This window comes from Dunckerocampus dactyliophorus, chromosome 17, assembly GCF_027744805.1.
Source record: "Dunckerocampus dactyliophorus isolate RoL2022-P2 chromosome 17, RoL_Ddac_1.1, whole genome shotgun sequence".
In the NCBI taxonomy this organism is placed as follows: domain Eukaryota; kingdom Metazoa; phylum Chordata; class Actinopteri; order Syngnathiformes; family Syngnathidae; genus Dunckerocampus; species Dunckerocampus dactyliophorus.
Genome location: NC_072835.1, coordinates 5,648,033 through 5,675,539, shown reverse-complemented (window position 1 = coordinate 5,675,539; position 27,507 = coordinate 5,648,033). Strand labels below are relative to the sequence as shown.

Below are 27,507 nucleotides of genomic sequence, written 5' to 3'. Positions count from 1 at the left end.
CCAGCGCGAGGTAGATGGAGGTACTTAAATCAACAAAATGACAGGGTTACCCAAATTTCTGCCCCTGTCTAATTTAGTTTTGATGCATATTGCACATCTGGTGTTAATCCAATAAACCTCATGTTACTCTGTCCATCAGTTCCACTGGGCTCTCTAAATAAGCAGTAAAACAGCTGCAGTACATTCAGAATGCTGCTGCTCGAGTCCTGACTAGAACCAGGAAATATGACCATATTAGTCCAGTACTCAGGTCTCTGCACTGGCTTCCTGTCACTCAGAGAATAGGCTTTAAAACAGCTCTGCTTGTGTACAAGTCCTTTCATGGTCTTGCGCCAAAGTACATCTCTGACATTTTAGAGCCGCATAAACCATCTCAGGCTCTGAGAAGCTCAGGGAGGGGTCTCCTGCGGGTGGCATGAGTCAGCACTAAACACGATGAGGCTGCATTTCAGTTTTATGCTGCCAAAATCTGGAACAGTCTTCCAGAAGATGTGCGACCATCCTCAACTTTGGCAAATGTTCAAATCCAGGCTGAAAACACTTCTATTTAACGGTGCATTCGACAACTGAAAGTATTACTATAAACTCTTCAACTATTTCTAATATCTTCTTTTCAATTTTCTGCTTGTAATTATGATTTTATCCCCATAATATAATCTCGCAACATCATAACCCTTTCAGCAACATAATTTTTAAAAAAATACAATTTTTTTTCTCATAATATTACGACTTAAAAAATACCATCCATTTTTTTTTTAAATATTTCAACTTTATATATAATTTAAAATGTTTTTAAATGTGAATTTATATTGAATGACATGAACCAAGGAGTGAACATTACCGTCGGCAGCCGCGAGAGGGCGCTCTAGGCTTGGACTCAGTGATGTGGAAATTACATAAAATTACGACTTTTCCTTGTTAGATTACAACTTTTTTCATTTAATATTTGGACTTTTTTCTCGTAAAATAACTGCTGATTTTTAAATTTTTTACTTTGTTTTTATTTTTATTTTTCTTGTTAAATTCTATTTTTACAATGTGCCATGAGCCAATGAAAAAAACAGCCACATGCCACAAATGACCCCCGGGCCGCAATTTGTGCACCCCTGACCTGGGGGGTCCACTGCATAAAACACTGCATAGGATTAAATTTTTGGGTCACATTGACTAGAAAAAACTAATATTATAGAATAAAGTAGTTTTAAACTTGCTGCAATGTGAAGAAAGAAAAAACAGTTATTTAAAGTTTCTTACTAAAATAAAAACTCAGTTTTGTTTTTAAAAGTGATAATTATATGGGAATAAAGCTGTAGAGTGAATGAGTGTAACAATCACCGTACTACACAAACGCAAACACCATTAAAAACCATTAGATTTGTAACACAAATAAAACACTGATATACAATGATCCAAAACACACCAGCAAGTCCACCTCTGAATGGCTGAAGAAAAACAAAATGAAGACTTTGGAATGTCCTAGTCCAAGTCCTGACCTGAATCCTATTGAGATGCTGTGGCATGACCTTAAAAAGGTGCTTCATGCCGGAAAACCCTCCAATGTGGCTGAATTACAACAATTCTGCAAACATGAGTGGGGCAAAATTCTCCTAGGATACTATCTTCTCCACAGCGCTGTAAGAGACTCATTGTAAGTTATCGCAAACGCTTGATTGCAGTTGCTGCTGCTAAGGGTGGCTCAACCAGTTATTAGGTTTAGGGGGCACTTTTTCCACACAGGGCCATGTAGGGTTTTTTTCTCCCTTAAAAATAAAATGTTTCATTTAAAAACTGCATTTTGTGTTGAGTTGTGTTGTCATTGACTAACATTTATATTTGTTTGATGATCTGAAACAAGTGTGACGAACATGCAAAAAAAAAAAAGAAATCAGGAATGGGCAAACACTTTTTCACACCACTGTATATTATTCATTTGATAAAACGTTTAGATTTGTAAAAAAAACAACAACTGCCATATATGCAGTCGTGGCCAAAAGTGCCCTGATCCTGCAGCTAAATCAACTTTGGAGACAGTCCAGACACTTGCTGGACTTTATTTGGCGCCCTGAAACCTTTTCCACAACAATTGAACCTCTCTCCTTCTGATGAATGGCAATGAATGGCAATTGAGGTGCAGTCTTACTAGCAGCAATATCATTGCCTGTGAAGCCCTTTTTGTGCTAAGCAATGACGACTAAGCGTGTTTCCTTGCAGGTAACCGTGGTTAACAGAGGAATAACAAAGGTCTCAAGCACCACCCTCCTTTTTAAAGCTTCCAGCCTGTTATTCTCACTCAATAGAGATCATAGAGTCATGTCCCGCCTTTGACCTTGTCAACACTCAACTATTGTATGTTCACCAGAGAACCACTAACATGATGGCAGCTGGTCCTTATGTGGCAGGGCTGAAATGCAGTGGAAATGTTTTTTGGGGATTAAGTTCATTTTCATGACAAAGGGAGACTTTGCAATTACTTGCAATTCATTTTAGCATTCCTATTTATATTCTGGAGTATATGCAAATTGCCATCATAAGAAATGAGACAGCAGACTATAATACAGACCTGATCAAAATCTTAAAACCAGTTGAAAAATTGTTAGAATTTGCATTTTGCAAATTTGGACCTTAATGAGGTTTTAAGTAGAACTACAATATGCAAAAGCAAAACGGGGTAGTGAGACAAAAAGCACTTTGAAAAAGTAATTTATTGAAAAAAAAATTAAACTGAAATAGGCTAACGTTTAAGACCATCGCTCAAAAAATCACAAAAAACTCTCCAAACAAGAACAAAAAAAATCCTCAGTAGGACTCAGTAATGGTTTGGGCATGCTTGATGCGAGTGTTTCCAGGAGGCTAGTGGGAACATTGCTCCAAGTGGTGAAGATGGCTTCACCAAGGGCATCAACTGTCTGGAACTGATGGCCATTTTTATAAACTTCCCTTGCCATCCATCCCCAAATGTTCTCTATGGGATTTAAATGCATGCAGGATGGTCCAAAAGAGTGATGTTATTCTCCCTGAAGAAGTCCTTGGTTAAGCGAGCATTGTGAACTGCAGCGTTGTCCTGTTGAAGAACCCAGCTGTTACCACACAGACCAGGGCCCTCAGTCATGAGGGATGCCCGCTGTAACATCTGCACGTAAGCATTCGTCGTTTGACGACCCTGCGCCACCTGAAGCTCCAGTGTTCCACTGAATGAAGGGCCTTAATTTGGGTGGAAGACTACCTTGTGTCTTGATGGACAGCCAATTGGATCCTCCGACTCAGCGCGTGTTTTTTTTTTTGGGTCTACCACTTGACTTTTTTGTTCCATAATGCTCAGGGTCTTTCAAAAAATGTAAAATGACTGTCTTACCCCTTCCAACCTCAGCAGCGATGGCACGCTGCGAGAGGCCTTGCTTATGGAGCTCGACAATCCGACCACGTTCAAAAAGAGAAAGCTTTTTAGCTTTAGCCATCAGGAGGGCATGACAGTGTGAATGCCTGACAGAAAATGACAATTTTGAGCAGATTTTGGCTTTTCTAGCCTGTGGTCTTAAACTTTTGATCAGGTGATAAACAACCTATTTCAGCTTTTTTGTGGTTTAAATTACAAGTTCCAAATGTTTTGTGTCTCACTCCCCCTTCTTGCGTTTGCATATTGTAGCTCTACTTAAAACCTCATTAAGACCCAAATGCGCAAAATGCAAATTCTAGCAATTTTTCAACTGGTTTTAAGATTTTGATCAGGTCTGTATTAGTGTCATTCTCACAACTTTTGGCCATGACTGTAGTTCTTGCTAAATACAATAATAATTGCATAAAACGATTAGACGATTAGAAAACCTTGACCTACTATATATACTATTCATTGCATAAAAGAATTGGATGTGTTTAAAAAAATGGACCTGTTATATAAATAGGTTTCATTACACAAAAAAAAAGACATTTGTTTTAAAAAAACAAACAAAAGAGATGATTTCATTGGTACAATCACATGAAACGATTCTACTTGATGGCTATAGCCTGTATTTTTTTTTACAGGCTGAACTTAAGCTCTCAGAATTTATCCCTTTTGGAGCCTTTCGGTCCTTGAGAGCGTGAGACCACACAACAGTGCCTTTGTTTTTAAATGGCTTTTATGTATTTAGCACAAAATACCTGCACTATACAAAGTATGTGTCTTCATATACATTGTACTGTATATTGTCACCACGTGTGACGTGTGCTGCTGACCTCTTGGCCAGGTCACCCTTGCGAAAGACATCCTGATCTCAACGTTTTTTTATCTGGTTAAATAAAGGTTAATAATAACACTAATAATATAGGATGTCGAGTTGAACAAAAGTTGGAGGTTGGGTGACAGCTTTTACTTTAAAGTGAAGAAGGAAAGTGTTGAAGTTTGCCAGAAGACCCCAATAGCTCACAAAGACCGCTTTCACCACAGAGGCAGCAGGTTGGAATGCAGGAGTAAAGCTCGTATTTAGCCATGGAAGAAAAAGCATCCTATAATGTCCTCTCCCTCTCCTCTTACAAAACTTTATACAAGGAATCACAACCAATGTTGTAACATTGCAATCATTCCTATTTGAACTAGCTTGTTACTGTTTTTCAGTGTAGAATAGAAATATCTAAAACGTTGACTGTGTCTTAAATGGAATACTTGTATCAGTACGCTGCAGTAGGTGTTAGGTAGGTGTGCAGTGGTTAGCGTGACTTTGTGGAAGTAAGGTTTGGTGCGGAATAACGTTTACATTTACTGGACAATTGCCAACCTAACAGGACCATATTTGTCGGACTTTTATCCTCTGTTGCAATACTGTGAGGCTTCCTTCATTCATGTTTATGTTTGTGACAGGCCTCGTAAATTGCCACTTTTTTCTCCACCTTTTTCCCTTAATATTTTTGCTTTATTCTCGTAAAATTTGCTGTTTTTTCCGTATCTGCTGTTGTTGTTTGTTTGTTTGTTTTTTTTACAACTATTTCAACTTTCTTCTTGCTATTCCTGCAATATTTTGGCTTTATTCCCTTAACATTATAACTTTTTCTGCCACTTCATTATCCAAAAATTGCAACTTTATTCAATGTTTTGTTTGTTTCTCATAAAATTACAAAAAATAACGTCTTTTGTCTTCAATATTTCAACTTCATGCTACAAAAAATACATCATTTTTCTTCATGACATTACTATGTTATTCTCGTGTAAGTACGACTTTCACATTGGATTTCAACTTTCAACTTCAATATTTTGACTTCACTCTTACTTACTGCAGATTTTTCCATTTTTGCTGTTGTTTTTTTTTAGTTGTCTTGTTAAATGATATTTTTACAATGTGCCCCGGCCCACAAATGGCCACTGGGCTGCACTTTGGACACCTCTGAGACAGAGGAAGAACAGAAGTGGCTTTTATAAATATTAAAATGCATTGAAAATCATTGAGAGATTCTGCTGGAGTTCAGTAAGTTTGACCATAACAGAAGCAAATGCCCAAGATGAATTTGTGGGAAAAGAGGTGTTGATTTAAATCTGTCAAATCCATTTGGCCAAGCTTCAATATGACACAGTTATGGCTTTTCAACAACAGTCACACCAATCAGCGCCCTCCAAGGAGGTCAAGTTGAAGTTTAATTGTATCCCACTGGAGGCGCCAAACATGGTATTGCTTCCTCCAATTGTTATTAGGTTGTCAAAAGAAAATCTGCTGCTGGCTCCAAAATAGATGAGAGAGGAGACAACTTCTTTGAGAATAATTAGAGGTACAATTTAATAAAATTGGACACAAATCAATACAATCAGAACAAACGGCTTCTCGAGATAATGTACTACTATTCATACTAAAATGTTAGGTAATTTAAGAAACCAAATACGTACAGTGTGTGAGGGGAGGGGTTATGTCCTCCTGCGGGGACACAGACAGTGAAGGGCAGACTCACATGCCCAGACACCCAAGACGATTTGAATCAGGGGATAAGCATGTGGAGGACTTTTAAAAAAAGGAATCTGTTAAAATCAAATGAAGAAGACATTATATGACCGAACACAAGGAATGCTACTAATAAAACTAAAGCGGAACCACTGTGGAAAAAATGTATATCACCAGGGAGTGTCACGATACGCTCAGCTCACGAGACAATCCACAAGTTTGGGTTCACGAGAACGAGACGGGGCGATATTTTTACATTTTAGCATTAGGAAAACTACAATGACAAAATGTATGCCTGAACAGACAGACTTTTTGATTTAATTGAGTCACAAAACAACGTAGGTACATTGTGGATATGGTTGACTTTTTAAGCGATACTGGTACTTAATCGGTGCCTTAACTGGCACTTTTAAAACAAAAAACATACATTTTGCCCAAAAGCAATGTCTTTTTATTTTTATGGAATTCTGTGACATGCAAGCTAAACTGAATAGTCATTTAAATACTTTAATAATATAAAGAAATTAAAAACTAAGTAATAAATTAACCAATGTAATAAAATGCACAAATGTTATCACAGCACATCAGAGGCAATAAACACAAAAAAACAACCTGTTGCATTGTTGATGTTCAGAATTCCCAGTGTTAGTGAATGCGCTTTTCTCGTCTAATATGTCTAATATGTCTTCTTTTCTCGTCTAATATGTCTGCCATATTGGGTAGTAAAAGTGTAAAGGTGACTATAGGGGTGTTAGCTCATATGTAGAGCACTCTAATATTGTTATCAGCCATATTTAGAAGGTCAAACAGGTTCTCTATGCTCTTTCAAAAATATTTGATTTATGAGGAATAAGGTAATTCTACACTGTGGAAATTCACTTATCACTCTCGGTTCTGGAGCCAATTAACCGCTATAAATGAGGGATTACTGTGTATGAGCAACACTGAAAACTCTGGATGATTTTAAAATCCTGGCTCTACGTCCCAAAACGTACCCTTATGCACTCACTTTGAACACTTACTGCCTTCAGTTTCACTGCAATAGTAGTGTAATGTGAATCTGCATACCGGTTATCTTGATGTAAACACTTTGTTGAGTGTAAAAAGCATCCTGTCGTTATTTCTGGTTGTTCTGTGAACAAATGTGGACCTCCCTTTGTTTGTGTTCGGTGTGTTGTTAATGACCTCAGCAGTAGATGTACAACAGATGTGAGCAGTTGACTGCTTCAAATGTGCGAGTTGATGAGCTTCATTTCTGCTTATATGGTGTTTATATGGTTAGAAGTGTCAAAGTAAGAACAAGCATGTGTGGTAAGATATTTGGACGGTAAGACCTGCTGGTGGCAAAGACTCGGCATTCAGTTGGGGTCTGGAGAGGTTGTTAAAAAGAATTGTGCTTGGTTTTGTTCAGCAAAGTCCTCCAGCACCACCAATTTCCTCAAGCAGCAACATCTGTCCAGCACATGATGTGTATCATGGGGAAGTAAGGAACCAAAGCCGAGTCAAGTCAACTTAATAACCCGTCCATACATTGCATCCACGCACATGGACCTGGACCTGGACTTGATTAGGTCTGTGGGCGAGCCAGAGATGATTACGCTCAGCATTCAGGGAATCCATTTCACATACCTCATACACTACCATCATGACAAATAAATGCCAGTTGTGCATATCAAAGCAAGAACGCAGCACTGGCAGACGTTAGAAGTAAACAATGTCATTGCATCGCTGTTGCCATCTTGGTCATATTCCCTTAAGACGAGAAAATAACAAACTTCATCCTTTTGCTTAAATAGCTCAGCATGATTTGACATTTTTTTGACATTTTTCCATTCAGTGTGAAGTCATCTTCTTGCAGGACAAATAAGCTTTCTGTTCATTTGAGTGCTTCTTGAAAAGGGCTGTGCAAAAAAAACTAATGGTTAAAAAAAACATTGTGTTCTTGATTCACACATAATTATACTTAAGACACTTTTTTATAAATATTGCAGAAAAGAAGTTTGTGTAAACAGACTCTGTGTACTTATACTGGACATACAGTATATAGCGTGATAATGTCCAGAATCGTGCAACTCTACTCTTTAGCATCCATCCAATTCAAAATGTAGTAGTAGTGCTACTAATAATATAAATAAATCATGATAATAATTAAAGCGAAATAGGCTGTTCATCAGCTGATCAAAGGTTTACGACCACAGCCACGACCACAGCCAAAATCTTGGCAAAAAATGTGGATTCAATGTCATTTTCTGTCAGGTATTCACACTGTCATGACCTCTTGATGGCAAAGGCAAAAAAAGCTTTTTCTCTTTGAACGCTGTGGGATTGTCGGGCTGCATAAGCGAGCCTCTCGCAGCACGCCGATCTGATTCGCTTGTCCGTCAAGACACGGGACGAACACCTCGTCTCCTTCAACGCCACAACATTGCCCGTTTGGAATTTCCAAGAGACCACCAAACATGGGACGTTGAAAGGTGGAAAAAAGTTTTATTCTCTGTTGAGAAAAAATGTAACCCTTCCTGATGGCTTCCAACGTTACTGGCATGACAAGGAGATCCCACCTAAGATGTTTTCCACACGGCACAGTGGACGGGGGGCCTTCATGATCTGGGCTGATTTATCTTCATTGGAACAATGGAGCTTGTGCAGGGGTGTCAAACGGCAGCTGACGATGTGGAGATGTTGCAGGGGACATCCCTCATGACTGAGGGCCCTCATCTGTGTGGTAAGGACTGGCTTCTTCAACAGGACAACGCTGCAGTTCACAATACCTGCCTGACAAAGGACTTCTTCCAGAGGAATAAGCTCACTCTTTTGGACCATCCTGCATGTTCCCCTGATCTAAATCCAACATTTGGGGATGGATGGCAAGGGAAGTTTATAAAAATGGACATCAGTTCCTGATAGTGGATGCCCTCCGTGAAGCCGTCTTCACCACCTGGATCAACATTCCCACTAGCCTCCTGGAAACACTGGCATCAAGCATGCCCAAACCCATTTTTCAGCTGATTAACAAGAATAACACAGCTACTCATTACTGGGTCCTTTTTTGAAATTTGTATTCCTATTTCGGGGCAGGGGTTCTTTTCAGCTATGGTTCTAATCTTTTGATCAGCTGATGAACAGCCTATTTCACTTTAATGCTTGTTTGTGTACTCAAATTTTTTGGTCTCATTCCTATTTTGTCATGTTCTGGAGGACAGGAGTGAACATTTCCGGTCCCGTGCTCTTATTTTGTTGCGCTGCACTTCCTGCTGGAGGAAGCTGCAGCCGCTTCACCCCAGTGTTACGTTGCACAGCTGGCCACAATTGCAATTAGTAGGGTTTAAAAGCCGAGCGCCGTCTCAGGTATGGCGCTGGTTCATTGGTTCTTTGCTCCTTGTCTATGTGTACCTCGCCTGTGCTGTTACCTAGACGGTTCCCTTACCTGCACTACAGTCCAAGTCCTGTTTGTGTGTTTTCACAGAGCGTTTTTCCTCTGTCGCTTTTTGTTGTTTTTTCTGCACCTGCTATTAAAGTATTTTTATTTTCCATCACCGCATTCTGTCTCTGCATCCTGGGGGTCAAGCACTCGACAGCTCCTCGCTTCATGACACATTTCTTCTTTTTGCATTTTGAAGCTCTACTTAGAACATTTATAAGATTTAACAGTGCAAAATGTCAATTCTTGCAATCAACTGGTCTTAAAACTTTGATGAGGAGTGTATCGTACCTCTAGCCCCAAAGCTGGTACAGTATATGTTCCAGCTCACCCGTGACCCTGAACAAGATAAAGGGATAAACATGAATGTAATAACCATGCTATTACTGTCCATGTAAATGTAGCTAGACATGCAATACTATTAACTAGCTACTGCAATGCAATAGTCTTTTGATATCCTGTTCATGACTATGTTTTGCAGGTGACCCTGGTCTCTCAGTGGATGTAGATGGTCCGGCTGAATCTCAGAGTGGAGCTGCACCAACACCAGAAGGTAAGAAGTGCAATTATAATACTTTATTTACTCCATCTAGCAATGAGGTTTATCATAGAAATACGCAGCTGTATCAGTAACAGTACTAGTATATCTACCCGTCCATTTTCTTCCACTTATCCGGGTTTGGGACGTGGGGGTGGCAGTCTCAGTAGGTAATTCTCAGTCTGCAGCCACCGCTTTGAGTTCCACCAGGGGACACCAAGGTGTTCCCAGGCCAGCTGTCAGATATAATCCCTCCAGAGTGTCGTAGGTCTGCCCTGGAGGCCTCCTCTCAGTTAGGCATACCGGGAACACCTCACCGTTGAGGTGTCCAGGAGGCATCCGGACTGGATGCCCCAGCCACCTCAACTGGCTCCACTGCCTGTGAAGTAGTTCTACTCTGATCTCCTCCCTGATGACCAAGCCCTCTGAGCTTGAGTCCTGTTACCCTGAGGAGAAAACCCATTTCGGTTGCTTGTATCCATGATCCTGCTCTTTTAGTCACTACCCAAAGGAGTGGTAGGTGGTAGGAACGGTAAATGGACCAGTAAGAGATCCCGCGACCGCATTACTGCAGACGCTGCGCCGATCCGACTGTCCATCTTACGCTACAGCCTTCCCTCACTCGTGAACAAGAGCCCAAGATACTCGAACTCCACCACCTGCGGCAAGATTTCATTCCCAACCAAGATGGTGTGATCCACCCTTTTCCGGCTGAGAACCATGGCCTCAGATTTGGAGGTGCTAATCCCAAAAGCTTCATACTCAGCTGTGAGCCGCCTCAGTAAGGGTCAGCTTGATGAGGCCATCAGGACCGCAAATAGCACAGATGAGATCCTAAAGCCCCGCCCCCAAACCTGTAAACCTAAAATGTGAGTATAGTGGAACTTCAGTTAGCGTACCCCCCAATTAGTGTGTTTTTTGGGTAACCTAAAAAATCTACACCATAATTTTGCCTTGGTTTGCATACATTTTCCGGTTAGCGTACAACATGGTGTTGTAAGTACATTGCGTGAGTTCAGTTGTGTTCTGAATGTATTTTAAATGACAAAACGTCCTTGTTAGCATGCTATTAGCTTGCCACCACATGGAAACAGGAAATGGAAGTCAACTGCATCGCCCGTTTATGACATCAGCGGTTGACTCTCAAACATGTTAATACACGCTTTTTTATTGTTTTACAATTATAGTTTTACAGGCATAAAACAAATCTAAATGCATATACATGATGAATTAAAGGGATAAATGAACATTTAAGGTTACTTTTGCCTTCATTGACGTGATAGTTGCCCAAGACACGATGTGGCAGCGAGATGTACGTGGACACCACCTTCCTGTTTTGTCATGAGTTATTTCTTGAATTGAATGGTGTTTGTCACCTTCTTTCTGAAAATAGTGGCACTTGCAACTTTCTTTGGCTACATTTTGGCTTATTTTGCAGAAAAAAAATCTGACTTGAAGTGAGAAACACTACTGAATTCAAGAAATGACTCAGGGCAGAACAAATAGGTGGTGTCTGTGTGCTGTCTGAATGACACAGGCGAACACATCCCGCGATTGCCAGTGTGAAAGAGGCCATTGTCAGAGGAAGACAAGTGTTGTTGTATGCAACACAACAATTCTTGAGGATGTACGGCAAACCAGTCACCCTATTCACACTGCAGTGTTTCCCCTACCATTATTTTAGTGGCGCTGGCACCACCCCAACAGCACACCACGCACCTCCCCAGGAAGGTCAATTTAATGTCATTTTATTTTTTATGTAGCACAGGGGTGTCTAAACTTTTATTAGAGGTGTCACAAGATCTCGCAAGATTAAAACGTGACAAGATTTCTCGTTCAGAAAAAAATATCTTGTGGGCACTAGGCCTGGGACGAAAGTACAGTAAATAAATTAATTAATCACACAATAAATGAAAATTAACTTGATCATTTTGCCGACCCCAATATGTGCCATGTGCACGCGTGTCTGTTTTCCTCGAGGGTTCACACCGGGCATTGGTTTCAGCGCCTTTCCGCATTTGTTCCCTAGACCAGTGGCATGAACGGAGTGAGCCCTTTTGTCATACAGTCTGTCTCGGCGGGAGGAGGCGGGGCCGCTAGTATACACAAAGAGTGCAGAAGAGTGTAACGTGGTAGAAATTAAATTAGCAGATTGCAATATATTGTCATCTATTTTTTTTTATGTTTTTTCACTGTACTTTTGTTAAAAGTAATAAAAGTAATAATAATAAAAGTAATAATAATAAAATCTCGTCTTGCTTTGTTCTCGTAAACTCAGTCTTGTGTGTCATCTTGTGAAGTGAGACACCCCTACGTATTATTAGTATGAACTTTGCTCTTTTTCCCTCATTTTTGCTGTTTTTTTTTTATTTTCCAAATATTAAAATTTTCTTCTCAAATAATCTTTGCAATTTTTCTTTTCATAATATAATGACTTTATTCCCATAAAATTAAAACTTTTTCCACAACCTAATTTGTTTTGTTTGTTTCTGATAATATTACGACTTTTAAAAAATAACATTAATAATAATAATAAATAACGTTTAGTATCACATTTTCTTATAATTTTTTTCTAATCTGAGTAAAATAAAAAAAATTACAATTTTTTCAATTTCTGCTGTTTTGTTTAAAATTTTCTCCTTGTAAATGTTCTACTTGTAATTATGACTTTATTCACAAAATATTTTGACTTTCCATTTATTTCTACAGCATTTATTACATTGTACCTTTTTCTGCAACATAATTTTCCAAAAATTACAACTTGTTGTTTTGTTTGTTTCTCATTGTGCGTGACAGCTGATGCGACGGTGACAGTTATTTCTCGGTCCTGGTTTTCATGACCTTATTTTGTTTTACTTCCTCTTTTGTTCCATGCTGTTTTTTGCTGCCTTTCTTTCCTGCTTTTGCGCACTTGGTGCTAATTTGTGGTGTAATTATTTATTTCAGCTGGTGGCGCCTTCCCTTTTGCTGGAGCATTGCTTGCTGTACGTTTGTTTCATGCATACTTTTGCATGTACCGGTATTCTGTCTATATCTCGTGCCTTCGGTGTGTGTTTTTGCCACAAGCTCTGCAAGTTTCCCTTTTTTCTGCTCTGCTTTTGAGTAAAATAAAAGACTTTTATCTGCACTGGTTTCCTGTCTCTGCATCCTGGGGTCACCGCCAACACCGTACGTAGTGTGACACATACACCATAACACTCATAATATTAAGACGTTTAGGGCTGTCAAAGGATTAAAATTATAACCTTATTAATCACAGTTATTAAATTAATCATGATTAATCACCATTAGAAAGTATGTCTGAAATATGCCCATTTTTACTGAATGAATGAATGAAGAGAAAGATCAGCAGAACAGGATTATATATATTTGTTTGTGTTATTAGCTCCAAATGACCTGAATATGTCAGTCAAACTAAAGGATACCACACAAGTCTAAGCATCTATTGGCTGGCGACCCGTCCAGGGTGTACCCCGCCTGTCGCCTTAAGTCAGCTGGGATAGGCTCCAGCATGCCCCTGCGACCTTAATGAGGAGAAGCAGTATAGAAAATGGATGGATGGATAGTATCTTTAATAGTAGCAGAACATTTGAATCCCACTTTAAACCATGTTATTATGAGCAATGAGGGGTTGCGTTGAAAGACACGACGTCATTTAAGGTAAATGTACTTGTTTTCAGTGTATTTTCCAGCATACTTAAATGTAGCAAATTGTAAATCTGAATTAAGAGTTATAAAGTGCGGGACAATAATATCCACTTCATGTTTTTCTTTATCGTCCTGTTTATGTACACACACGCATTATAAAGCTGTTTTTGTGATGTTCGGAATCTCCCCGAATGCATCTCGCGTTCTTGTAATAACAATGAGGAAGTGTAGTTCCCAGGATGAACGGACCACTGACCTGTACTAATAAATCTGGATAGGCCATTGGTCAATGACTTGTGAAGCCACGCGGCCGCCGTATTCCCACTGACAAGAAACACTTCTCGGACAATGACTTATGTGAGAACTTGTGAGTTGTTAAGTGTGTTGTTAGTTTGTTACCCACTCACACTAAATGCAAGGTTAGTCTGAAGACTAACCTTGCACAACAGGTGTGCTTGAGCTTAGTCATAAGGACTCGGGCATGATCATTTTTAAAAATTCTGTCGATATCATACCATACCTGAATCATAACGGCTTTACATAGGGGGCCGTGGGGGATATGTAAACAAACAACCGCGACTAGACTACTAAATCATTTGCGGTTGCTTGCAAATATAAAAAAATACGTTTTGTTTTTTTTTTAAACCGAATTTAAAATGAACCCCCATATGGAGACAATGTTTATATATTATTATATATTATATTCCATATTATTCCTGTGGTTTTTGTTCAAATATATTTCTATATCAGAAAAGAGGTTATTTCTATTTCATAACACAAACAAAAAAAATCATCAAAATGTTAAATGATTTTAAAACTTGTCCAAAGTCACTCTCTTTTATGATTCATATTTCGTACAGACGAGAGCATAGTGAATTGTATGAAAGTGAGAAAAAAAGTAAAGGATCATGACCATGGATTTTAGTGGAAAAAAGGGATGGGATATGCAGTTCAAATTAAAATCTCTTTCTAGAGGAGTAAAACTATGCATTGCTATAGGAGGTGCAGAGTAGAATTTTGTCCCAAAGGCAATGAGAATTGGAAGGGGAAAAAGTACATTTAATATAGCCAAAAGATAGAGAATAACGTATCAAATCGTTGTTAAGGGACGAAGGTTGCGTTACTTGAAGGAATGGGAGAATCTCCCCGCTTTTTAATGTAAAATATAGATGTTCTGCCAGCCTCTTCATCTGCTTTGTACACTATGTACGCTGTGCCAATGTAGTTGAGATGTGAGTGGTAAGATGGCGTCTCTGTGGCTTCAGCGGCTTGCACGAGCGGGTGCGACGTATGAGCTATCCAGATATATTAGTACAGATCAGTGGAACGGACCGGAGACGTGTGTGAGTTGGAGATACATACAGTATATGGTGTTGGAATTGTACTCCTGTTGATGTGTTCAGGTCAGAATGAAGTTAAAAAGAGCGGCAGAGTCAGTGTGACGGTGTGGGGACGCTCCACCGTGCTTGTGCCTGCCATCATCACAGAGAGGCGTGCTTGCTCTGGTGTGCATTGTTTAATTACACTTTAAAATTGAATGGAATCAATTAAATTAATTAGTTACCGCCGTCAGCGCGTTATTTTTGACAGCCCTAGTTTTTTTAATATTTCAACTTGATGCTAATAAACTTCAGTCTTTTTCCTGTTAGACTTTTTTCTGTTAATATTTTGAATTAATTCTTGTAAAATTGCTGTTTTCTTGTTAAATTATATTTTTACAATGTGCTGTAAAAAAACAGCAGCTTTGGACACCCCTGCTAATGGCAGTTTCAAATAGAAGTGGTTGACGTCCTGTTTGTTTTGGAATGTGGGTTCTTCTGACTTTTTTGTATGTCCTTTCACAATGGACATTTCCACTAAATTTTGTGACGATCCATGAAACTGGCGACAGGGAATAATGAAAAGGGGGCACTACAGAGTTTGAAACCCCTAAAGTATGAAATTTTTTGCTGGGCTTGATGCTCCTGCAAATTTCATGCGTCATGCGAGCGTTCATGCGTCTTAGGGTCCTCAAAAATGTGAGGAAAGTTGCGGAATAATAATACTACTAACACCAATTTTGCACCGCTATCGCCTGGTACTGAGACCCAAATAAACTGAAGTTGCTCATTAAGTTGCTCAAAATAAAGCAGCTCATATTGTCTTGAACTGCCCGAGCTGGTTTGGCTAAGTGCAAAAGGTAGAATTAACTACTCTGTTATTAATTTGATTGGAATAATTATTTTAACAAAAAGGCCAGACATATGGTTATTAGAAAGTGTCATTTTTCTGTGATCTGAATCCATATTCTACTCTTTCGTCGAGAGAAAAGTCGCTTGTTGTTGCCTCCTTGTGGAGCTAATCTAATGCAGAGGACAGTGCAGTATAGCGCAACGGTGGCATGGAATTCATGTCGACAGCTTTTGATTTTGGGAATTTCCATTTTATAACTTTGAGACTTTCCAGCTTGACTGTGATAAATAAATGTGTGCCTCTTTTGTTAGGGCTTGGGACTTTTCTGTCAAGAATAATAGTGACTCTTAGTGGCTGAGTTACAAACAAACAAAAAAAAAGCTATTGTGATTTCAGTGCCAGGCGGTGCATTTGGTACCCGGGTCTTCATTGGGGACTTAGCGACCCAATCCACCTCTTAACACCACCACTATCACATCACAATTATACAAACCATCAATAATATACAAAACGCAATATAGCTATACGTGGCACTACAGAATTGGGGATGAGTACCATTATTACTAAAGCAACAAACACAGTTAACCCTTTTTCTTCAAATACATCACCTCGAAACAACTCCAAACCTCTACACTACAACATCATCTGGAGCGGGTCGCAATCCAAATGTATCGAATAACATGACAAAACATAAAAAACGAAACAAAATACATTACCACTCACTCTTAAGCACTTGTCTGGAAGACTTCCAGTGGAAGTGGCCGAAAAACCCATTTCCAGGCTGACTAATATATAAAATAAAATATGATAAAAAGTATAAATGTATAAAAAGTGTTTGCCCCCTTCTGGATTTCTTATTTTTTTGCATGTTTATCACACTTAAACGTTTCAGATCATCAAACAAATTTAATTACCAGTCGTCAATGACAACACGACTTAACACAAAATGCAGTTTTTAAATAAAAATTTCCCAACAAGCGCTGGTTGTTCATGTGATGAGGCATTCAAGTGCACTGGTAACTGAGTGTTGGGGAATAGGCTTTAAGACATCAACCAATCAGAGGACGGAAAAATGTGTGAAAAATTGTGAGGTGACTCTGAAATGTGATTAATGTGGTTGTCGAAACAGCCTCATTGCTAATCGTGTTTAAGTGACCAGCACTCGTGATTCTGAAGGCCCTGGGCAGATTGCATTGACGTGACAACACGAAGAAGCTGAAATGTGATTTATCATAGCTGCCCTTCTTGGTAGTATAGTTAGTGAGTGAAGTCTTTCTTTTTAACTTTTCTGATTGTGTTTCCTCTGCCAAGGTTACTTCTTGGAGGTGTTGGAGCCTGTCAACAACATCACACACTTCCAGGGCCAGACAGCCACGCTGCACTGCAAAGTGGCCGGGAACCCACGCCCGACCATACGCTGGCTTAAAAACGACGCCCCCGTCGTTCAGGAGCAAGGACGCATCACTATTCGCAAAACCGACGGCGGATCCAAGCTTCGCATCCAGGACCTGGACACGACAGACACAGGATATTATCAGTGTGTTGCCTCCAACTCACTCAAAGTCATCTCTGCCACGGGGGTGCTTTACGTCAAACTCGGTAAGATGAGATGTAGGCATGGATGGACATACCGCCCGGGTGGGCAAGATATATACTGTGTGTGTGTATGTTTGTATGTATGTATATATATACACATATACATATATATAAACTGTATATATACATGTATATATATACACACACACACACATATATATATATATATATAAAATATAAAACGTACCTAATGATGTTTTTATCATTGTGAATAAACAGGACAGATGCCTACGCATGGGCCGGATGATACGTAAGTGAAGCTTTTTTTCATGTCTGCAATATGTGAATATGTGTGTCAGTTATTAATAGACTACTACCGTTCTCTTCATTTTAGCTGAGGTTTATGCAATTGCAGATAGTGTGTTCTCCTCCTGTGTTGAACATGCACCAGGTTACCATGTATTAATAGTAAAAGAAAAGGCTGAAGATGTCATATAGTAATGCTAATATAGTTAGTTTTATTTTGTAATAAAAGGTAAATAAAGGAGTAAAAGTTGACAGAAACATTGTTTTGTAATACTGTACATGGTAAACGATGCCTTCATTAAATCATAAAAAGTAAGTCCAGGAGTAAAACTGACGAACACGAGTGATGAATAGATAAATCCAGGCTATATTATATATAAAACTAGTAGAAATGTCGTAATGAATAGATCAATACATAACACATGACCCATAGTACAATATTATATAATAAGGTAGAACAGGGTGAATTCAGGATCAATGATATTAGATATTAGATATTAGACAAAAACATTTTTTGCATTTAAAAAATAAAGGATTATTTTGGGATAAATAATATCAGACGCTGGGGGTTTTATTAAAAATAATAAAAGATTAATTTAGGATAAAAGATATCAAACACTGTCAGTTTCATTAAAAAAATAAATGATAAATTCAGGCTAAATGATATCAGACACTGTGGGTTTTATTAAAAATAATAAAAGATTAATTTAGGATCAATTATATCAGACACTGTTGTTTATTAAAAAAATGTAATGAATTCATGATAAATGATATCAGACACTGTGGTTCATTAAAAAAAACTAGAAAAGCAATCGGAGTGCAGACCTCCGCCAGACCTCTGCCAAGTGCCATAGTTCCCCCATATTGTGATTTACACCATAAATATTAGTACTACTACATTTAGATAAAAAATATTAGTACTACATTTATTTTATCTACATATCTAGATTCCTTGACCATGAAAACATGCCATTAGCAATTGGATCCATAATGATATCAGTATTAATTCTGGTAGTTATTCATAAAAATGGCATTTTCCGCAATGGCGGTTTTCTTCTGGATCTAGCTCCAGAGCTTTTGAAGATACGACAAATCCGTTGGCACACTTCAGATTCCACAGTGTCTTGGCTACTTATAATGGTGTTTGTTGCATGTTTATAGCTAACCGTCCAGGTAATCTGGATTCCTCACACTTTCCTAAAACACGTTAATCAATTAAAAGTCTAATTAACTGGAGACTTTAAATTGCCCATAGGCCCACGGGTCACCCAGAGTCAGCTGGGATAGACTCCAGCTTACCCGGACAAGCGATATAGAGAATGGATCGATGGAATTCAGTACAAATGATATCAGACACTGTGTGTTTTGATGGAAAATAATAAATGGATTCAGGATAAATTGCCATTGTTCACATTATTCACACCCTAAATATGCCTCACAAACGTATGAAACACATTTAAAGCATAAAATGTATGGATATTTTGTCATTTGTACTAAAAGTGAGTTTGTTCCTATTATTAGGTCACATGAAAAAGGTTTCTGCCAACCGTACCGTGGCATTGCCTGTGCACGCTTCATTGGCAACCAGAGCATTTATGTGGAGTCTCTGCAGATGCAAGGGGAAAGTGAAAATCGCATCACTGGTAGGACAAATCATCTTTCATTACTGCAGTTTCCTCTGTAGAACAATGGAAACCACATGTCTGTGCTTCCTCCTTCCCAGCTGCCCTCACAATGATTGGCACCTCCACTCATCTGTCGGATCAGTGTTCCAAATTTGCCATCCCGTCCTTCTGTCACTACGTTTTCCCACTTTGCGACGAGGGATCCCGGGGTCCCAGGCGACGTCAGCTCTGTCGGGACGAGTGCGAAGCCCTCGAGAATGACCTGTGCCATGCCGAGTACACCGTTGCCCGATCCAATCCCATGATCCTGATGCAGCTGGAGCTTCCGAGCTGTCACCTGCTGCCGCGCCCTGGCACGCTCGACGCTGCTTCCTGTATGAGAATCGGCGTGCCATCGGAAAAACTACATACACGTGAGCAGAAGGATGGATGCGGTGCACTTTGTCACTACAGTATGTGTCTGTCTTATCGTGTTTCACAATCCCTTTTCCAGACTCCCCTACAGACCAGAGCTGCTACAACGGAAGTGGCGCTGACTACAGGGGCACTGTGAGCATCACGGCATCAGGTCATCACTGCCAGCCGTGGAACACTCAGTACCCTCACAGTCACCATCTATCCCAAGAGTACCCTGAACTATGGGGGAGCCACAACTACTGTCGGAACCCAGGAGGCCAGATGCAGGCTCCCTGGTGCTTCACCTTGAACCCTCGGGTCAGGGTGGACCTTTGTGACATTCAGCCTTGCAGTAAGTACAGCGCTACGTCAAAAGCGGATTATCAATACTGGGGACATGCTTGTCCAGTCGACAGCCATCATTGCCAAGGGTTTTATTTTTTCTTCTTGTCTTTTTTTTTGTTTCTTTTTTGCTTTTTCTTATTGTCTTTTTTATTATTCCCCCCCCCTTTTTTTTACTTTTCTTTGTCATTTCTCCAAAGTAATAAGTAGTAGTAAGCGGAGTTAGATAGCTTGGTAGTGTTTGGGTCTGTTCTACGTGAGCAGAGTTGACTAAACACACCACCTGACTTGTTTGTTATCAGTTCTGAGTTAATAATACTCTAGAACAGGGGTCCGAGGAAACCTTTCAGGCGCAATGATAAAAAAAATACACACACACACAAAAAAATACTTTTGTAAATAACTAAATACAATTTTAAGTAAATGCATATCAATTTTGGAAATATGGGCCATTATTTAATTTAAAATAATATAGTTTGAAGTTTTTGCATGTTTATGTTTGTTGCGAGTGTCCCACTTTGTTTGACAGTCCTTGAACGCACCATTGTACGTGCGCTAGCCTTCTCCCACTCTGCACAGATTGTCAACAATACTGTATTTTTATCTGTTTTTTTCACTTCATATTTGCTCCCAAATGCTGATACTGCATGGGAATGCATAAAGGTAAAGTTTGATGACGTTATCGAGTGCTAATGTGTACATTTGTTGTGTGCACAGCTTCAAGTTAATTCATGCTAGCACACTGCCTGTTAGCACACACATCAAGCAGCGGCGCTCTCTCTGAAAAACAAAGCTTATAGTGGTGGATGGTGGGTCTGTATTCACTTTGTGATTTTAATTTGATGTTGTTCCTGTGTTAGTTTTACACAATACATACTAAATGAGATGTGACATCGCTATACGACCCCCACCACCACCCCCCGGTTGTTGGAACATGAGCCGGGCCGTGTGTCCAAAAAGGATGTGGACCACTGCTCTAGAAAAACTGATTTCCTAATTCTAATATCGCAGGCGTGCTTGCCAGGAGCTAAGCAGCCGGTCATTTGCTATTCTTTGTTGCCATCTGGTGGGTTAACGGCATAATGCGTTAAAAAACAAATTTCTATAAACTTTCTATGTTCCACTCTGCCAGATATCGTAACACTTAGATTAGACAAGGGTTTTTGCCTTCATAACTCGCAGTGTTCCTCCAAGAGTTTCAAGTTCCAGGGAGTTCCTGGGGTGCAAACGCACCAAATGTAGGCTGCAGTCGCTGTGCTTAAAAGCACAATGCATTGCCTAAAAGCACAATGCATTGCCGAGCGGCTGCAGGTATGCCTCGTTCTTCCGCCTGTCTGGGGAGGAACCACAAGGAACAGCGAGAAAAATTAAAAACAGAAGCAGAAATGTGGAATGTAACATATTTTCAAATGATCACTGTATTGGTCTCCACTCGCTGCATAGTGGTCAGTCACATACAGTATATCATATATACAGTAGATATTTTATATATGATATATATATATATATGTATTTCATATACTGTGTTTCTATTCACAGAGGCTCCAGACAACCCCAGGAAGGAGATTCTGTTTATTCTTATCCCGGCAATCGCCGTGCCGTTGATCATCGCTTGCCTCTTCTTTCTGGTTTGCATGTGTCGGAATAAGCAAAAGACATCAAGTGACACACCTCCTCGTTGTCAGCTCAGCAGCTCTTCCAACCAAGACATGGAAATGTCTCTCCTCAACCAGCAAAAACATCAGGTACAGTAGGACACTCAGAGGACTACATCATTTCCACCCTCCCTGATGCTGTTCCACCTCTCATTGGTTGGAATAGAATTAAAACAAACTAGAAGAAAAATTGAAATAATCTGTTCGAGGGTCAAACCTACACTGTTGTTAACTGCACAGGCGACTTTTAAAACAGCTGAGTGTGAAGCTTCTGGGATGAGACTCAGCACCAACAAATCTGAGGCCGTGATTCTCAGTCGGAAAAGGGTGGATTGCACCCTCCGGGTTGGGAGTGAGGTCTTGCCCCAGGTGTAGGAGTTCAAAGGGTCCCTGACATGATTCATCAACTTGGCTTAAATATATCATATATTGTTTGTAATTATGTTTTACATACAAGTGAACGGTAAATTTGCAAAAATTACATTTATAGATCATGGTGCCAGCCATGACAAACCAGATCTCACAGTTCAGCCTCATTTCTAGAAGTGGCGCCATTGGGGTATATCATTCAGGTAAACAAAAATAGCGGCGTATGAGACAGATGATTTTTATAGTGATTATAGCGAAGATTTGAGCAACATGTCAATAGTTTTTGAGGAGGAAGAAACATTTGGAGATGAACTAGAGAACTTGTAGAACATGGACGTAAGTGTTAAGTCATGGAGATGAAGATTGCTCACCTTCAAAACACAGAATGTTAAGCGTAAATTACTCTGGAGTTGCTTATCCTTCATTTATCATTTTAAATCGGCTTCTTAATGAACGTAAATATGTAGCCACACGTCTAGGATAAAAGTTTGCTGCCATGCCCGCCCCCCACAGTAAACATATTACTGTAAAAAGATGTTTATATAGCATGCATAATGCTTTGCAGCCTTGTCGCTATCATGGAATTGTATTACAAGACATTATGTAAACAAGACATGACTTACTTTCTTGTGCCAATTTTGACACAGTGGTCATTCTTCGTTGTCTTGTTGTTTTCTTGTGTACCAGCGGAATAGCATCTCTTTTCAAAATGTGTTTAAACCATACTTTTAAGTCACATGCTTCTTGTAAAGGTCTTCCTTTGCAGTTGTCAATAAAATGATCACTGCAAAGAACAGAACTGGAGGTGGTTCGTCCATCTGTCGCTCGTTCTTTGCATTTGCTTCATCCATTGCTGTCTTGTACCTTCCTCTTTTGGAAAAAAAATTCACTCTGAAACTGTAAACATCCAGCAGCATCACAACATTTTGGCATGACTACTATTTTGATGAAAATATACTAAACCAAGTTGCCGATATACCTCAAGAGGCGTTTGTTTACTCTGCTTTAGCTGAGAGGTGTCACCCCGATGCCATTAACCATAAATGCAACCGTTGCAAATTTACCATTCACTTTCAAAAATCAAACAATGTAGAACATTACTACAAACAATATATAACATATTTAAGCAAAGTTTATGAATCATGTCAGGGACCCTTAAGTATCTCGGCCTTGGTTTGAGTGTGAGATCGACAGGCGGCTCGGTGCAGCGTCTGCAGTAGCACGGTCGCTTTACCAGACCATTGTGGTGAAGAGAGAGCTGAGCCGGAAGGTAAAGCTCTCAATTTACCGGTCCATCTATGTTCACACCCTTATGGTGATGAACTTTGAGTCGTGACCGAAAGAACATAGAGTGACTGAACTTGCCCTAAGAGATAGAGTGAGGAGCTCAGTCATCCGGGAGGGGCTCAGAGTAGAGCCGTTGCTCCTTCACACCGAGAGGAGTCAGTTGAGGTGGGTCAGGCATCTAGTTCGGATGCCACCTGGATGCCACCCTGGTGAAATGTTCCGGGCATGCCCAACCAGGAAGACAAGGGCAGACCAAGGACACGCTGGAGGGATTATGTCTCACAGCTGGCCTGGGAATGCCTCAATGTCTGCCCGGTGGAACTGGGAGAGGTGCCAGGAGACTGGGAAGTCTGGACTTCCCTACTGAGACTGCGTGACCCGAACCGGCATAAGTTGAAGAAAATGGCTGGACTTTTAATCCCCGCACATTAGTGATTCAGCATTCATGACCGCGCAAATTTGCAGATTGTTTGACAAAAAAATTATTGTTTATTTTTCTGAAAATCTTTTTTTTTCCAGCAGAAAGCACGTTTCATTCACCATAAGTGGCTAATACTTATAAATAACATTAGATAATATAGGACAAATGTACATCATACATACATACACAAAGTTAATTTTTCTCAAATGCATAAATAGCAAACAAAGTGCCAGTTATTCATTGTTGGCTCAAGCAATTTGTCATTTCTGGTTTGTGGCTGCAGGCAAAGCTGAGGGAGATCAATATGTCAGCCGTTCGATTTATGGAGGAGCTCGGTGAGGATCGCTTTGGCAAGGTTTACAAGGGTCACCTGTATGGCACTGCACCTGGCGAGCAAACCCAACTGGTGGCCATCAAGACACTGAAGGACAAGATTGATCCGATTGTCAGTGAGGAGTTTCGCCATGAAGCCATGCTCCGCTCTCATCTTCAGCATCAGAATATTGTTTGTCTTCTGGGTGCGGTCACCAAGGAGCAGCCAATGAGCATGATCTTCACTTATTCAAGTCTTGGTGATCTGCATGAGTATCTGGTCATGCGCTCCCCCAACTCGGATGTTGGTAGCTCCGATGATGACAGGACAGTCAAGTCCACATTGGACCAGACTGATTTCCTTCATGTCATTACCCAGATTGCTGCTGGAATGGAGTACCTTTCCAACCAACAAATCGTCCATAAAGACCTCGCAGCTCGGAATATTCTGGTTTTTGACAAACTGGGCATCAAGATCCTGGATCTCGGCCTCTTGAGGGATGTCTACTCTGCTGATTACTACAATCTGATGGGAACAAGCCCTTTCCCTATTCGCTGGATGTCACCTGAAGCTATCATGTATGGAAAGTTCTCCACCGACTCTGACATCTGGTCTTATGGCGTTTTGCTGTGGGAAACCTTCAGTTACGGTCTGCAGCCGTATTGTGGCTATTCCAATCAGGACGTGATTGAGATGGTGCGCAGCCACCAGGTATTGCAGTGTCCTGATGACTGCCCGGCTTGGATTTACACCCTCATGCTTGAGTGCTGGAGCGAATTCCCAGCAAGAAGGCCTCGCTTCAAGGACATTCACACACGTCTGCGCTCCTGGGAGAGTCTGTCAAACTACAACAGCTCTGCTCAAACGTCAGGCACCAGCAACACTACCCAGACCAGTTCCCTCAGCACCAGTCCTGTTAGCAACATCAGCATGAGCACAGTGAATGCATCACGCTACCCAAGCCCCAAAAAGAGCTCACCCTTCCATCAACCCCAGTTTATGCCAATGAAGGGTCAAATGCATCGGCCATTGGTGCCCCCGCAGCTATACATCCCTGTCAATGGTTATCACCCCATGCCAGCTTACCCGTACCTGCAGAACTTTTACCCCATGCAGATCCCAATGCCGATGCCCCACCAGCAAGTCCACCATCCACCACAGATGGTCCCCAAAGCTGGTTCCCACCACAGTGGCAGTGGCTCTACGTCAACTGGCTACGTCACCACGGCTCCTTCCAGCAATTCCGTGGCAGAGCGAGCAGCTTTACTCAATGACGACTCCAAAACCAAGGACGAGGTCTTGGCTGATGCCGCTTCCCAGGTCGAGCTCGGGCAAAACGAGAACTTGTCAATGCCTGAGACAGAATTACTGGGTGATACTGATCTTCGACAAACTGATGAGCTGGCAACCCAGTTGTCAGACACATAAGCGAGATTCTGTATGAAGGACTGGGGGTGTGGGAGGGGTGAACTATTCTGTGAACTGTGCTTGCTTTCAATGAGCAGCATGAAGTGAAGGGAGGAATTTGGGGTGACAGTGACTGAATGTTGAAAAAGACTCTTTTCAGACGTTATACTTTGAAGATAACTGACCCATAATCATGTCTGTGTAGATTGTCGATCATCCAGGTGATTGTAAAGTTGAATGCGGGCAACTGGACGCTTTTTCGCTGAAGATGTTTTTACCTTTCATCCAAAAGGCTTCTTCAGCTCAAAACTTTAGGTGGGTGTTTTGTTGTAGGCTTGTTATTGTTTTTGTTGCCCAATGTAGCTGGTGAATGACCGTCCTGCATAATACTTCGTTCACCTGCCTGATGGCATTGTTAGTGGCCACTGTTCCTTTGGAATCAGACCATCTTTGGGGGAGATCCACATTGTCGAGGCCATTGCACTAGAGGGTCCTACTGTAAATTGGGAGAATGTACACATGAAGTTTAGAACTGAAAAGGCCTGTCCAGTTGCCTCCATTCAACCTTTGCAGATTCATAATCATACTTCTCAAACTCTCAAACCTGCAAACATGGCAGACCTTATGTTTTCCATTCCAATGTTGCTGTGCAATTACAAGGTGTCTGTGAAGATTTATTTCATTACTTGCCTGCTCGAATGAACACGTCTCTTTCCCAGCCTGGATGCCATGTTCCTCTCTTTACAAGCCCACCATGACCTTCAAGAGGGAACATGTCGCTTTTGAATATTGAACGGCTCTAAAAGGTCTGCAGTTCTTCCAGAATCAGAAGTGCCAGAACTGAACCCGTGTTTTACCGTGGTGAAAATGCTGGTGCATACCTTTGTGTCGCTTGATTACTATGTGATGATGTTTTGGACGTTCTTACTAGGGATTCACGGCCATGGAACAATGGGCGGTGGCGGTTCTGCATGCCTTGGCTAGTGAACAAAGAATTTCCATGTCTTTTACAAACATGGAGTCCCATCTAGGGATGTTCTCAGGGCATGGGATCGATCAATTTTTGCTCAAAGACTAGATTGGACAGTTCAACGTCTTGTAAGACAACCGGAAAAGTCCGGTTACAATCAGTTCAATGCCCCGAGAATGCAAAGACTTGGATTTGGATGAATGGGAATATTCACAGGCATATCTACAGATGGAAATTAATAAGAACTGAGCAATTCCAATTCCAGTATCAATAATGCTTCCTTATAATCAATTTTCTAATCATTCTCATCCCCAGTCCCGCAGGTTCTCATCTGTACAATGAGACCCTTCGGGACTCAATTACCAAATGGCTGAATATGGTAAGTACGGCAGGACTCAGCTGTTGACAACTAATGACATCGCCATTTGAGGGGTGCCCCCAAGTGGTCGTGGGAACCTAAGCAGCCGCTTAGGTTGCGTAAGGGGAGAAACGCCTATTCCAGGGGTGTCCAAAATTTTTCTGGTGAGGATTGAAAGAAACAAATGAAAGATGATACATTTTGTACACTAAAGAAGTCAATCAGTGCTAAGCTATCTGAACAAAACATCAACATATTAACTTTGTCTTATAGATGACAAAGCAAATTAGTGTAATATCTAATAATATATCTCATTAATAATCAATTCATTTTATTTCTACAATATGCCAAGGGCCAATAAAAATGACCTGCGGGCCGAAAATGGCCTCCAGACCTCACTTTGGACACCCCTGGTTTATGATTTGTAGTCCACCCGGCTGATAATTGTAATAACATTTTACTTTACCAAGTTGCACAGATTTGTAATTTATGTTCTTGAGTTTGAAAAGGTTTTTTTGTTTATATTTTTTCTATATTGAGCATTGCAAAACCTAGTGATGATTAAATGTTTGTTACCCTGATTTTTATAAGCCGTTGTATTGTTTCTTACTTTACTGCTTTGTACATGTTCAATAAAGACTTGTTAAAACAATCAATGTTTGTAAAACTATCAAACTTTATACAATAGTCAGAATGTGACACGTGGCTAATGTCCTTTACTTCGTATGAAAAGGCTGCCATGCAGCTGACTAACGCATGCGTCAATAGTGCTTTGAAAATAATATATAAATACAACAATACAGTGGATTCCTGCACGTTAGCAATTCCACATTCACAGCCCTG

The 27,507-nt window shown here is 40.4% G+C and overlaps 1 protein-coding gene across 1 annotated transcript in view; it reads left to right on the top strand.

Moving 5' to 3' along the window:
* The window catches only part of ror2 (receptor tyrosine kinase-like orphan receptor 2), a 73,330-nt gene extending 46,043 nt beyond the window's left edge, over positions 1 to 27,287 (top strand). The window contains exons 2-9 of the mRNA XM_054757624.1: positions 9,803 to 9,874; positions 16,991 to 17,278; positions 17,495 to 17,525; positions 19,043 to 19,164; positions 19,245 to 19,559; positions 19,640 to 19,894; positions 21,424 to 21,629; positions 23,900 to 27,287. Coding sequence (XP_054613599.1) covers positions 9,803 to 9,874; positions 16,991 to 17,278; positions 17,495 to 17,525; positions 19,043 to 19,164; positions 19,245 to 19,559; positions 19,640 to 19,894; positions 21,424 to 21,629; positions 23,900 to 25,357 — 2,747 coding nt within the window. The 3' untranslated portion in view covers positions 25,358 to 27,287. The remainder of the gene's footprint in view (positions 1 to 9,802; positions 9,875 to 16,990; positions 17,279 to 17,494; positions 17,526 to 19,042; positions 19,165 to 19,244; positions 19,560 to 19,639; positions 19,895 to 21,423; positions 21,630 to 23,899) is intronic.
* Positions 27,288 to 27,507: the final 220 nt, after the last annotated feature.